The following is a 14,480-nucleotide window of genomic DNA, read 5'->3' as shown; positions in this document are numbered from 1 at the left end:
TAAGACCTCAGTTAGGGAGTGGTTTATGACCACAGTGACCACACCCAACACTCACTGAAGCTAGAACATGGATGCCTAATGGTATACTTAAGTATACCTATAATTGTCCACGTGTAAGCTAGTAGCTGGCTATGAAGTAACCAACATTCAGCAAACAGCATACTCCACCACACACAAGAAATACACAATAGGAATTTGCCATGGCAATGAGCCATAGCTTGTACTTAAACTAGCATCAGAACTGACACTACAGCACAGACACAGCAAAACCATTATGAAGTAGCCGCCCAGAAATACTGTGCCTGGCCTGTTAATTGTATTCCTTGAGAGTCCACTTAAAGTTTCCCAGTGTTTTTGGAAAGCCTGACAGCATCACACATCAAGCATAACTTCTTTCTCTGCAGTCACAGGTTTACCTTTAATGGACTACAAGGCATGGAAGTAGCAGTGTTTTAGTTTTTGCTCTGAAATGAGCATAGAATAACAACATGAGGAATTAGTTACAGTTTTATTTACTCATGGATGAGAAGGTGCCTCGTTCATGCAAAGGACCCGATGCATTCAGGTCAGCTGGACGCACCAGGGCAGGACCAAACAGACTCAGTAGTGCTCCGGCCTCGAGCCTTTATATTTAACAATATAAAAGACTCCATCTGCTCAGTCATCACGGGGAAATAATTGATGACAGAAGCGTCACAGCGCATCCCTCACCTCCAACAGCCGGCTCCGCTCCGGCTCCTCTGCTCGGCCCTTGCCTTTGGCGATTTCCTCCAGGGATTTTCTTAGGGCTGCATTCTCCTGCTTGTACTTCTCGAGATCGCTCTCTAGCCTGGAGCTACCGGACTTTAAACCCCATTTGCCAATAATAACGCCCTTGGCCGTCTTGGAATTCATTTTCCAGCGCCTATGCAGACCTTTCCCCCTAGCAGGACCTCTTCCGCAGCTCTGAGGGAGCTCAGACGACACAGGGCTCTCAGCTCCCGCAGAGCCCCACACCCGCAGCACGGTTCCCCTGCGGCTGAACCAGGCGGCCCACAGACCCGGGCGGCACAGGGCAGCAGCCACCCCACTCAGTCGCTGCTTCGCTTCCGGGAGTTTGAATACCGCGGCTGCACCATCGTCACTTCCGCCCACGCCGCCTCACAAGTGAAGCGAGAGCTACGGTGTCCCCCAAGGGTTAAAATAGAGCGGCAGCGGGGATTGACGAGCGCTTCTGCGGGGGCGGGGCGAAGGGGCGGGGCGAAGGGGCGAGGCTGAGGCGCGAGGCTGAGGCGCACGTGCTGCCCTAGGCCAGGTGGCCGTTAATGGCCGGTCATGCGCTGCTGCGGGCTTGAGAGGAGGCTCCCCATTGGCTGCCGCGGCAGTGGCAGAGCTGCCTGGCCAATACGGTGGGGCCTTCTGCTCACCCCGTGTTGCCCCAGCTCTTGCACTCACACCTGGCCGCAGTGATGCGAGGCTTCATTTGGCTGTACCAGCACACCTGGAGCTGATCTGAGTAGGGTATGGTGCTGGTTGTTTCTCTTGTATAAAGTCATAATTAATTTTTTGCTTAATGGGATTTTTTAGTTTGTAATGAGAAGGTGGTTTTACAATGTGGGCTGGTGACAGGCATGCACTCCACGTGTTGCTTGTTAAGCGTGGCTGTCCTGCTCTGTGTGAGGCATTCAGACAGGAAGGTAAGTGGCAGCCAGGAGGGCTAAAAGGCTTAGAGTAGTGCTTATCCGAGTTCTTTGAGTCCAGTTAGGGCTACAGTCCTTCTGTTCTCATCACCTTTCCTGAATGTGCCATGTTGCATTGCTTCTTTTCTCTTGGATTCCTCACCGCTACCTAAAATCTAGCCATCTTCTCTCTGTAACTGCCTGAAAAGAAGCTGCGGTGGAGGCAGGATGGGTTGGTGTCTTCTTCCAGGTAGCAGCAATAGGAGGGGAGGTAATAGCTTTACGTTGCACCAAGGGAGGTTCAGGTTGGATGTTAAAGACACATTTCTCCTCAGAAATGGTGGCGATGCACTGGAACGCACTGCTTAGGGAGGTGGTGGGGTCACCGCCTATGGAGGTGTCCAAGAAACGTGTTGCTGTGGCACTGATGGACATGGTCAGTGGGGGGAGGGTGGGGGCTGATGTTGGACTTGGTGATCTTAGAGGTCTTTTCCAACCTTAGCAATGCTGTGATTCATCTGAAAAAGGAAGCAAGTTTCATACCAGCTTCAAAAATAATAAGTTACAGGTAGTTCCTGTGGGTCCCCACATAAAAACTTGGTTGACCTTTGTGGAGGACTCATTCTGTGCTGTTTTGTTGGCTGCCCTCATCTCCGCTTAAAAAACACAGATTTTGCAGAAGTAGCATGAACCACTTCTTTTTTTACATCTGGCTCATAGCTGAGAAAAACCATGATAAAACTGAGGATGGGGTAACTTGGAGCAAAGAGTTCTTGTTCTTGCCAAGCAATTTTTAGCAAGATTTTTTTTAGTGGAGTTTACTGCATGTGTTTGTGTTTAAAATATAGGCCTCCAATACACAGGGTCTCATTGTCTTGGTTGTTTACTGCACATATTTGCTTAATTCTTGTACAGTTTTACTTATGACTTCTGGTCATGTCTTTTCGAGACATCTACTAAATACATTGCATTAAATGCAGCGAAGGCAGTAGTTTGGCACATCCTTCTTGGCAAAGTTCAGGAATCGCCTGCACAGCGCACGGTGTGACTTTGGGTGGCCGTGTGTGGAGGCAGCAGGTGCGCTGCGTGCTGCTGGTGGGTCCATTCCAAGCGCAGCTGTTGTGCGGCCGATCCTCGTTGGGCGCGCGGAGATCCCGCAGCTGGCAGCAGGGGGCGCGCGAGGCCGCGGGGCCGTGCGGACGGACTGCGAAGTTCTAAAAAGGAAGGGAGAAAAAAGCTGCCATGGAATGCAGTGCCTTGGTGTAGAGACAGATGCGATGCATCCTGACTGCTGGAGTTGCCTTGAATACGTTGCTCATGCTTGCCTTGGTTACTGATGCGCACCGAAAAATCTGCCCTATCTGTCGCTGGATCTCACCAGTCAGATCTCCTTTTGTGCAAAAAACGCGGCGCTTGGTGTCAATTTACAGGCACTGAATTTGTCATAGCCTTCGGGAGCAGTTCGTCATAGACCCACCCCGAGCTCCGGCTGTGCCGTGCCATTCCCTGCCGCCTCTTCCTGCTCGCGCTGCCGCCCTGAGCTGCGCCTGGGAGCCCGCAGCTTCCTTACGTGGCTCTGCTTTCAGTGACGGCTCGGAGCGATGCTCCGGGTGATCGTAGAATCTGCGTCCAATATCCCCAAAACCAAGTTTGGGAAGCCAGATCCGATCGTTTCCGTTGTTTTTAAAGGTAAGGAAAGCTGTCATACGCAAACCTCCCTTCTGAACGTTTAAGGATAGCGTCCTGTATAAGAGTTAGAAAATCTGTAAAAACACGTTTGCATGAAGTTAATTCTGATGTACTGTTAGGAAAAACTTTAATTAGAGAACCTGAAGTTACCTGCGTGGGTTGCGCTTGGGTGGAGTGCACTGCTTTTTTCCTGCACTTCTGTCATGGGATGCAGATTATGGGCTTTTGCAGAAGAGGAGCCCTTTGCTTTAAAACCCAGCCACATTGCAGAGATTGATTTTTTTAATTTTGATATCTAAAAGTACCCTCTGATCAATCACTCCTTTATTTTGCAGAGCTGTTGTCCACTAGCAGTGCCACTGTTGCAGCACTGTATCTTTAGTTGTTGACTTGTTTATTGCCATATTACCAGTATGTAAAAGAGCAGTACGATTACTGAAGATGCTAGGGTAATTTTTTTAACAAGATGATTTGCACTTAACATGTTTCAATTTTGAGACTATTTAATTTAAAGATGAAGAACGGATACCACATTTTGCATTTTTAATGGCTAGATGCATATGGGACAGGGAGAAAACTGGTATAATTAGCATTTACATGTAATATATGAAAACTGTATGTTTTAACTACTGCCATCACCTGTAATATGTAAAGTTTACTGTGTTTTATTATTTGTTTTGCCATGTGTTTTATCTATTGCTATCATTTCCTCTCTTGTCTTGACTAAAGGAACTTGATTGCAAATATTGATTTATCTTAAAGGTATAGAAACCCTGTAGAAACAAACTATTTTGGATTTTTAGATGAAACTGTGGCAAAGTTATCTGGTTTTCTAACTGCCCTGAAATGAGAATGGTATTTCTTAAAGCATGAAGTCATTAATCATTGAAAGGGCTTACTGCCTTCAGAAACCAAGTATGAAATCATGACATTTTGCTGGAGGCTGGAATAGAAAGAGACAGTGGGTACTCAGTATCTTAACTTCCAAAATAAAAAGTTTGCAGATTCTTTAGCACTAAAAAGACATGATATCATTCCATTTCCTTTTTTTTGCTCTGTGTTCTCAAGTTTGTCTTGGATTTTCAATGTGTTAGGGCTGAGCCTGTCAAAGAGGCTATTCATATTTTCAGCTTCTTTTTCTTCTCTTTGCTTTCTTGTGTCAATTTTGCCTTTCTGTGTTACTTCTGTTCCTGTAGTTCCATACTACAGAACTACCTTGTTCCTTCTCTTCTTTTGTACCTCAAGTGTCTGTTTAAATCCTGCCAGTGATCTGCTGTTCTTACTACATTGTCTAATGCAATTCAGTTGTACTTAGTAAATACAATTTTCAGAATTCGCTTATTTACTTATTTAGGTATTGATGTTCGTACCCTAACACAAGAATTTTGTGACAAATATTAAAGGAATGAGTTTACTTTTATACTTTATGTTCTGTAGTTGGCAGTATTGATATTCACAAACATGGTCAATTATTGTCTTCAATTTAACCTCACAATTTTGGCATTTAATTTATCCTTATGCCTGCCACTTCTCTTTTATGTCATTGCATTACCTAGCAGAGGTCAGCATTTTGGCTTTCTGAGCAAAGTTGCGTAAGGTGAGCAGTGTCAGGCTTGTGTGGGCTGTTGAGGAGCTCTGCTTTAATTTGCAGCTGAAGTAGCTGGTTGCTGAATGCGAAGGAGTAGGGATCACATCTGAAATACCTTGAACTTCTGGCTCTTTATTGAGGTGTTTTATGCACAGCCAGTTCCCCCACACCGGTTTCAAGTTCATGTCATTAAAATGTTGCTTTCTCCTTAGCTTTTTCAGACTTCAGCTTTCCATGGCCTTTGCTGGTGTCAAGGTTCAGTGATTTTTAGATGATTTCTCAGTATCTTTCAGGGTTAGATCTTTACAGCCGTTATTGAGAAGAAAAGGCCATGGCCCTACAGCTACTACTATAGAAGTAACTGAGAACGCTTGGTGTTAACCTGCATCATTACTGTAGTTTTATCTGTTATTCAATAGACTTCATCAGTACTTGTGTATCTAAGCTAGTTATAGACTATCTAGTGCCAGCACAATTAATAAAGTGATGCCAAGTACATATAAAGAGGAAATAAGCATCTGTTTTCATGGGACGCTTTATTTACAACAAAGACTTTTTGTGTAAGCATTTGACGCTTTTTTGCACATTTCTATTCAGTCCAGCGGGTTGGAACATTTCATTTATTTACCTTACGATCAGCTCATTGTTCAAAGAGAGCTACGCCCCGAGAGTAAACCAGTACGGCCATCTGGAACTGGCTGCTGTTGCTGTGGAATTCTGAGTTTGTTGTTATTTCATGCAAGATAAATGATTTGTCAAACTAATGAGAAAGTGTTGTCGTTTGCTGAAGTGGCAGGAAGTGATAATGATTATGTCAGTATTATTTTTTTTTTCTTGTTAAATATGTTGAGTTGGAAAAAGAATATGTAAGATTCGTCTTTGGAAGCAAAAATTGATGTAATTGCTCATATGTGCAGTCAGGTCTAGGACATTTAATGCATTGTTCCCTCCTTTTGACTGTCATTTATCTTTATTCATTAAAAACTGCCATGAAACAGTATTCAGTTTAACTGGGCCTGTCTGAATATGTCATCTTCCACTTGTGGTTAATCTAAGAGCTTTCCAGCAGATTCGCAGCCATTTATTGGTTCGTCTTTCAGTGTGTGAAAGAAAGGTCTATTATAATGTAATGATTCACAAAATGTATACCTTCTGTTTTGCAGAGATTAAATAACATTCATTTTGTGGCTTTTGGAGGTCTGTCTGCTTGACTGGCTCTGTTTCTACTACTGTGCAATCTTAATTCTTCATTAACAACAGTTCTGTGAAAAATGCAGTGTAGTGGATTGTGATGCTCTTTTGAATCTCAGGATTAGGATTGTTTTAGCAGTTAATGTTTGCTTCTGCTATTCCCTACGCGCTGAAGTTGTTAAAAACACCAGTTGTTGTAGGAGTTGTAAACGCAAGATTTATGCATTGGTGTTTTGTAGTATTGTGATTGTCTTTCTAATGATGGAACAGTTGTTGTTTAAACAGCTCATCTTTGAATGAATCTTCTGAATGCTGTCATCTCACTGACTTATCACAAAGTTCTTTTTGCACTGAAATGTTTTCAATGAAGAATGAACAACCTGCAGTAGCATAGTGCCTTTTTCCAGATAAAGCAAAGAAAGATTTCTTCTGTGGTATCTGGAATGCCATAGTTACTTTTTAAGGAAACAAACAGGTGGAGTGTCACATTCATATCCATTATCATTTCTTACTCTTATTTCTTGATAGGACCAAGCTAAAAATGATGACAGGCCCCATCTTAGAACATACTGTGAGTTGCATTATAGTCTTGGCTGCTGTAAGTGGGTTTGTTACTAGTAGAAGAGGACAGACTGAGAACTTTTAACTGGGCTGTCCATCCTATCCTGCTTGGCAATAATGTGTTTAGCAAGGTAACTTTGGTGGGAAGAAGGTGTTTTTCTTACAGTCTAAAGAGAAACAAACAAACAAAAAAAAAAAAGCAGTACATTATAAGAATGGTAAAAAATAGAAAGTTTGCAAAAAAGAAGAAAGTGGAGAAAATATGTGACTAAGAAATATAAATGCTACGCTCAGACTGACTAAAATTACAGCAGAACACCAATGTATGCAGTGCTTCCCAGTGTTTTTCATCCAACTTTCATATAAATGCACAACACAAGATGTTTTCTCTTAGAACAGTCTAGGATATGCATACAGGTAGTGGAGAATTGTAAATCTCACTTTCTTGTTTTTATGAAAAGTGATAGTCCAGAGTGGGAGTACTTCACTCCCTGTCAGTAATTGTCTTGCCTGATGTTAGAGGCAAGGCATTCCTCACATTACAGAGTTGCATTTGAGCTTACACAGGATCATAGGACTTTTATTTGTTAGTTCTCTCAGGATCTGTGATTCAGCATCTCCTTTGCTAACAGCTGCAACTGTTCCTTTTTCCACTGGCACTGAGAACATCTTTTCCCTGACTCCTGGCTCCAATTCGTAGGAGGTCTTCAAGTATCAATTCCAAGCCACAGGCGTTTTAGGATATCCAGATTTCAAAATGCTTTGTCTTTTATTAGATAACGTTTTTATATTAAGTGGATTTCCCTTATTAGCATGGTATTTAGTTCCTTGTTCTGAGTCTGAAGCATAGTAGGTTATGAATGCTCTTTCCTTGGTGGTGTGATGTGAGTCAATATCCTGTATGAATTGTGGACAATTCCTGTTGCATAAATGCAAGTCAGTTCTCGCAATTTACATTACAGGATGACTTTTTTTTCCCAGTACAGTACACTCATCCAACAGAAGCAGTCACTGCAGGCTTCTGCTTGTATAGTGTGTATATGAATCTGCCCATATGGCATATCTTTGCTCTTGCTTCCCAGACCTTTACAGAGTTTTCCTGGGAAAGTACAGACAGAACATGCAAGTAGTAAGTGTCACCACCTTTACTGTACTTCTTTAACTCAAAGTCTGTCTGAAATGTAGGCTTCTTGAGATGGCTGAGCATCTGACGGATCAGCAGCTAGGATACTGACTTTGCTGAGATGCACATGTATGTTAACACTATTATATGGCATTTCTCTTTAGAGATCTGCTTGATTGCTGGTATTCTTCTGTACTTCCAAGTGCTATGTCAAGACTTCTTTTCCAGCAGAGCTGTATGCCTGCTAAAACTTTAACTATTACTTGCTTTGAACCTTCTGTAACAACAGAATTGTATTTCCCTTTCTTAGGGGTGAGGGGGCCTGCAGAGGGCCTCTGCAGCAGTTAGTTGTAGTATTCCTGGCCAGAGAAGGAACTTGAAACACCACAGTCTAAGAAACTGACAATTCCTCTGTCATTTGTAGGTTAAGCAAGTGCAAATTTTACTATGAAGTATTTGTTAATAAAGTCATACATGTAACCTCTGAAAACACTTGATCTCTGGAAACCTCTTTTTTTTTTTTTTTCTGGAAGTACTGTTTCCTCTTAAATGCAGATTTACTTCTGCTAATACTTGCTCATTTAAAGCAGAAAATGCTGACAGTTTAATACCTTAAGATTTTTTTTTCAAGTGATGCTATTTCAGAATTAGACTATTGTGTAATACAGATTTGATATGTGTGCAACCTGTTGCCTGTACTCGTAAAGTTCCTTCCCTTGAGGTCACCACATAGGTGTCTCCAGGCTTTTTAGTCTGTGTTATTCCATCAGTACTGAACTTGTAGTCAAAAGTCACAAAAGATTGAAGTACCTAAACAATAATTTTGCTTTATGGGAATAGGTCTAGCCATGCTTAAACAAAACAAAATAAAAAGCCTCAGCAACCTCTGAAATTGCCCAGGAACATTTTTTTTTTGACTGAAAGATGTGCAGGTATTGGAAGGGGGCAGAAAGAATTGAAAAGTTTGGTTTAACGCTCAAGTTTTGTTTTGAGAAATCAAAGGAAAAATTTTGGTACCAGTAATGCCTCAGTGAAATCAAATGATCATTCTTTATTTGTCTTTGCAGATGAAAAAAAAAAAACAAAGAAAATTGACAGTGAACTCAATCCTGTTTGGAATGAGGTAATTTTTATTTGATTTTTTTATGATTCAAAATGCTTATAAAATTTGAAAGTCAGTTTCTACGGTTGTGAATATTAGAGGCTGGAGCTAATGAATGTGTGTTCTTAAACGGTGTTAGTATATACAAGTGAATGGGTTCATCCTGTGCCACATACTATAATACAGTAAATAATGATTTTAGGTAATGTAAATGAGTATCTGGTGAGTTTGTGGCACGTGGTTGGTATTCTTTTCCTCCTTACTTAGGACCAAATGATATTCAGCCCTTCAGTACTGTATACGAATGTGTAATTGGATCCTTTATGATATTCTAAGGAAAAAAAAAAAAAACAGAATGAATTGTAAACTGAAGTTCCTTGTGGTTTATGCTATGGTTGCTATTTTGCATCTTCAGTAATATTTTTCTTAGGGAAAATATTTTCTTTTTTTTTTTTTTTAAACAGAAATTAAAGCTAAAGGTTGTTCTTTGAATTTATAACATGTAAGAAAGGGAAGCTTCAAATATCTGTGTAAATTCAATAGCAACTGACTTCCTCCAGATTTGGAAGGGAATTGTATCTGATCTTACGAATAATTAAACTACTTAGTATGGCAAAGTGGAACTGCAAAAGACAGTATCTAAAAATTAAAGAATTGAGTTATTTCTCTGCACTGTTAATAGAAAGCAGCAATTCAGTGTTTTCTGAGCATGTTCCAAGATTTCAAATTCTGTTTTTGCAAATGCCAGTTCATACTTGTATATCTCTAACTAAATGCAGAATTTATTTCTGACTAATTTTACTGTGTATACTGCTCTGCTGTTAATTACCTTATATATAACTTGTAATATGATTTAGTTTTGTTACTACTTTTTTTTTCCCCTCAGATTCTTGAATTTGACTTGAAAGGAATCCCTCTGGATAACTCATCTTCCCTGGCAGCTATTGTGAAGGATTTTGAAACCATTGGACAAAACAAGTATGTACTTTTTTGCAGCATTAAACACAACTTTTAACGTAGAAGTCTAGGAAGCAATTAAAACTGATAGTTGCTGCAGAGAAATGATGTGTGCAATTCAATGTTTTCTGATGTAATAACTACTTTTAGCCTGTAAGGCAGCATGTTTCCCATCCCTCACCCATTGGATTGTTACTGTGAAAAAAGTGCCAGCTTAATTTTAGAAATTCTGAAGCTAAGTCAAAGGTGTTTACGGCAGAATTTTGTTAAAATTCAGACCCTTGTGGCTATTACTGCCATTTGAAAAGCACAGATACCGTGATTCAGTCAATACTTCCTTGTAGTTAAGGTTCTTGTAAGTAGACTTCTGTCACTTTGGATACCTGGAGCAGGTCATTATCTTGCAGAAGTGTGCAGTGCAGTACCCAAAACTACTATACTTAATAAATTTCCAAAAATTAGCCCTGAAGAAACTGTAATGCTGTTAAAAGCTCTTTATTTAAAATCTCCGTAAGATACTGTATTTTACATCACTTATCAAAGTGTTGTCTAAGAAAGGAAGCAGAAGTTGTTCAATTTCCTACCTTGTCTGAAGGGATTCATCTCCTGGGAGAGTAACTTAATCATCAGGATAAATATGTTGAATAAAATTGTCTTGGGAATGAAATCCAGGTTCCTTTTCCCTTGAGTATCCTAGTAAATGGAATCTCTGAAAAGTCAGGTTCCTTACTTTTCCTGACTCAATAATTTTAAGCTCTCTGTGCAGTTAATAAAAGACTTGAAAACATGAGTAACTTCCCCAAGGTCAACTTGTAAATCTCTTTTTAGTGGAGGTATATTCCCTTACACTGAGCAGAGAAACTAAATCTTAGCTCAGCCTGTTGGCTGAATGTTATAAACCTAACACTCGTGACATACACTGAAGATTGACAACACTGTTGCTACCTTCTCTTCTGATTTTATTATAAAAAGATTTTTAAAAGCAGTGAGGATTTTTGTTTTATTGGTGGCTTTGTTGTGTTTTGTGTTTTTTATTTTTAAGAAAATATGTAGTTTGATATTACGAGAGTCTTCTGGGAAAAATAAATAACGTTAGTGGAAGGAGTTGCATATCTGGCTTTCCATTTGTTAGGGGAACTAGGGTTATAAAAATGGAAAATGGGGAAGGCACTGAGAATTACCTTTTCCGTTGTTCATTTATCTGAAAGGAAAGCAGAGATTCCTGGTATCAGTAAAGGATTCTGCACACAGACATATCCATTTTCGTTATGTTGATCATGTGCAGGAATTTAAGGCTTTATCCTTCCTGCTCCATTTCTCTTCTGGTTTGTACTGTTAGCGTATGCAGAGAGGCCTGTGAATCCTGCTCTAAAAATCTGAACTTTCCTAGTATAATATGTAGAGCATCTATACAGTTAACATCATCCTAAGTATTTTTCAGGCATCTAAAAATCAAATATCATGGGATCTGAGGCTGCAGATTTTCTTTTTTTTTTTTTTTTTCTTTTTTTTTTTTTCCATTGTGAGAGGCTGAACGAGAGTTTCATCCATGCAGTTTTGTCAGGCTTTTGAGGAAGTCCTCGCTGCTCAGACAAAAATTTTTCATGCAGTACTAAGAAGCTTAGTTTAAGTGTTTACTAAATCAGGCTTCGTTATCAACATTAGAGAACTAAAGATAAACAAATGGTACCAATATCTACCCGTGTCTGGAAGGATATAAAATGTGAATGGATTTCCTTCAATTAAACAAAGAAAAATTTGTCCAGGCTTTCTAGACATGCTGTGATTACAGCAGAAAAGTCTTGTCAGTGATGAACAGGAAGTTGCATGCCATACTCATAAAAAACCTCCATCAGCAGAGACAAGCCATTGTAGCTCTTACCACTGCTGAAGTGTACCCCCCACTGCCTCACTGTGCTTACATTCTCTGTTTGGTCTCCATAAACGTTCAGCAAGCATCAGTGAATGTCAGTGATGACATTTTTTCTGCATGTAGAAATTCAGTTCCACACCTTTGGCTCGTACACACATCCATGTCAGACACCATTTTGTCAGACTTCCTCTCAGCTGCCATCTGTCATGTGGCAACAACATGTAATGGAATACTCGTGGGAAGGTTGAGCATCTGCTACCATAATACCACCATCTGCCTCTGTTGTGGGAAAACAGATTCATATAGGAGGCATTACTTTTGGAGCTGCCCTCATAAAATATATAATATAGTTAATGTATAAGAGTAACAAAACATTTTTAATGTTTTTTATTAAAACATAACAAAGAAGAGCAACAAAATCATAAAACTAGTGGGGTATGTGGCCCTGTTTTTGTGAACATAATGCATCAGTGTTGTTTAGTGGAAGTGGTTGCCATTCCTAGTGAGCTCTCCAGGTGTCAGAGATTTATGATGAATTTTTTCCTGGTTTTCATCCTTGAAAACAGTTGTTTGCAAACGTATGTACTGCCAAAAAGTGATGGCATGAATAAGGTGTGACTGTGAAGCGAGGGATATTTCTCTGTGTGATGGATTATAAAAGCTAGTAGAGAGAGACAATTGCAATTTTTTTACTTGAATATTTGATTGCAATGCTGTACAATTCATTTGAAAATTTGCAGGTCATATATTTATGTTGACTGAAAATGGAGTCGCAAATATAGCAAAGCAAGTGATAAAGAAATTGAGTTGGCACTGAGTGATGGGGATGCCTGGGGCCGGACGGGGCCACTCAGTGGGGCAGAGCCACTGCCATGATGGTGCAGGGCAGGGGGCATTGCAAGCTGTGCTGGGCCACATGTGGCCAGCGACTTGGATGTGCTTGTTTTAGGCAATCCACAGCAGGGATAGAATATATTATTTTGTGTCCAAACATGATTGTACTAAAAGCTCTGGCAAAGCCTAGGATTTCTTTCTTAGCGCTCCTATCAAGATAAAGATTTTAGTCTGTTTAAGCTCCCGCAGTGGTTAGGATCTTCAGCTAATCTGCTTTTTGCTGAAAAGGTAAATAGGTATATTTTGCCAAGTATCCACTCTTGAAGTCAGAGAGGAATTTTTAAAATGTGACCAGGAAAAAAAAACCATCACAACCCTTATCCAAAATGAGATGTCAGTTCCCTACTACTTTGTGTGAAGTTCCAAGATTTTTAAACGGATCTGTTCCTTTCCTGGTCAGCCCCTTCCTCTCCATGAATGCCAAGTAGGGCTAATGCTGTTTTGAAAGGCAATATTTTATGGCACTGTTTGCACCTATTGATAGCGGTCTACTTCCATTGTAGATTTTCTTTGAGCCTTTCTACCTCCTCCCAACAGTTAAACTGCATTTCGTATTTTTATAGTGCTTCATCAGGTCTGCCTTTAAAACTCGCTATGTGAGCAGATGCCCTTAGATCCCTGAGATTTCTTTAGGTCAGTAAAGCAGTAAAGCATGCCTCTGACTTTAGGAAAATCCCAGAAACCACTTAATGGAGGAAAGCTTGCCAGGAATCCGAATGTTGTAATGGAATTTGTAGATTGTTACCAAAAAAGGGAAGGTACTTAACTTGAGCCCTTAAAATACTTCATTCTGTACAGGGGTTCAAACTGTAGCAAGCATGTTTTTCAAACCCTTTTGTAACTATCATCTGGGCCTGTGACTTGGGCTTGTAGAGCCTAGCCACGGTTAATACAAATGCCATGCTTATGTAGTGTGTCCACTCACCTATTCTGTGTACAAATTAAAAAAAAAAAAAAACCAAAAAAAAAAACCTGGGGAAAAAAAGAGAGTAAAATTCTTTGGGAAAGTGATTTTCATGCCCAGAGCTGTGCAAGAATACATATAGTCCATACTGAAGATGGAGCAGTGCCTGCAAAGTTGTTATCTTTGAAAATAAATCCTGAACCCTCCCCCACATATTTGCAGTATGTGATGTATTTGGCAAGGAAACAGGATAAGCAGAGTTAGAAGTAGGAATAGATGAGTAGGCATCCTGACTCCAATGTGATAATAGGAAATGTCATCTCAAAATTTCTTTTCAATACAGAAAGCACTGTAACAGCAGAAGAGGCTTTATGTTAATGAATATCTAGTGACAGGAGTATATAAAAGAGGGAGAGGAAGTTTGGGAATGAGTTTCCCACATAATACTTGCATGCACATGTAACCTGTATTTCTGTAGAGTTACTGATCCTACTTAGTATCATTGAGTTGGGGAAGGTTTTAGATCTGCCATGTTATTGTTTTACATTGCTTACGCTCTTCAGAATAGTCTGATAGTTGTTTTTATCAAGGTATTCTCAATCACAGTTTGAGTCTCTAAAAACTAATGAGACTAAAACTTATTTGAATTAAGAATACTTTAAAAATTTTCTTCTTTTTAATACAAAAATCTTGTCTTTAAAGACAAGATCTTCTCGTCAGTCAAACACAGTGGTATATTTATTTAATCAGTGCATAAATATAATAGAAATTAAGTTTATTTCCAGGTTATTATCCTTGTTCATTTGTAATCATAGAATAGTTTGAGTTGGAAAAGACCTTTAGGGGTCATCTAGTCCATCACCCCTGCAATGAACAGGAACAACTGCAGCTAGGTAAAGAAGAATGTAGGTTTTTAGTTCCTAGAATAATTCAAATTTTG

The 14,480-nt window shown here is 39.9% G+C and overlaps 2 protein-coding genes across 7 annotated transcripts in view; one reads left to right on the top strand and one right to left on the bottom strand.

Annotated features, from left to right (window-relative positions):
- CEP55 (centrosomal protein 55) overlaps positions 1-1,038 on the bottom strand; it is a 14,337-nt gene extending 13,299 nt beyond the window's left edge. The window contains exon 1 of the mRNA XM_042817939.1: positions 712-1,038. Coding sequence (XP_042673873.1) covers positions 712-894 — 183 coding nt within the window. The 5' untranslated portion in view covers positions 895-1,038. The remainder of the gene's footprint in view (positions 1-711) is intronic.
- Positions 1,039-3,003: 1,965 nt separating this feature from the next.
- The window catches only part of MYOF (myoferlin), a 66,246-nt gene continuing 54,769 nt past the window's right edge, over positions 3,004-14,480 (top strand). For 5 of the 6 annotated variants that reach the window (XM_042818084.1, XM_042818081.1, XM_042818083.1 and 2 more), the window contains exons 1-3: positions 3,168-3,347; positions 8,878-8,933; positions 9,799-9,890. In XM_042818084.1, the coding sequence (XP_042674018.1) occupies positions 3,260-3,347; positions 8,878-8,933; positions 9,799-9,890 (236 nt within the window). In that variant the 5' untranslated portion in view covers positions 3,168-3,259. Of the gene's footprint in view, positions 3,348-8,877; positions 8,934-9,798; positions 9,891-14,480 lie in introns of all 6 variants that reach the window. The other variant, XM_042818086.1, reaches the window with a different exon arrangement.

This window comes from Centrocercus urophasianus, unplaced genomic scaffold (genome assembly GCF_019232065.1).
Source record: "Centrocercus urophasianus isolate 14NV4802_14NV808 unplaced genomic scaffold, USGS_Curo_1.0 seq_17, whole genome shotgun sequence".
NCBI classification, from domain to species: domain Eukaryota; kingdom Metazoa; phylum Chordata; class Aves; order Galliformes; family Phasianidae; genus Centrocercus; species Centrocercus urophasianus.
Note: the sequence above shows the minus strand (reverse complement) of the source record. Positions and strands in the feature narration are given on the sequence as shown.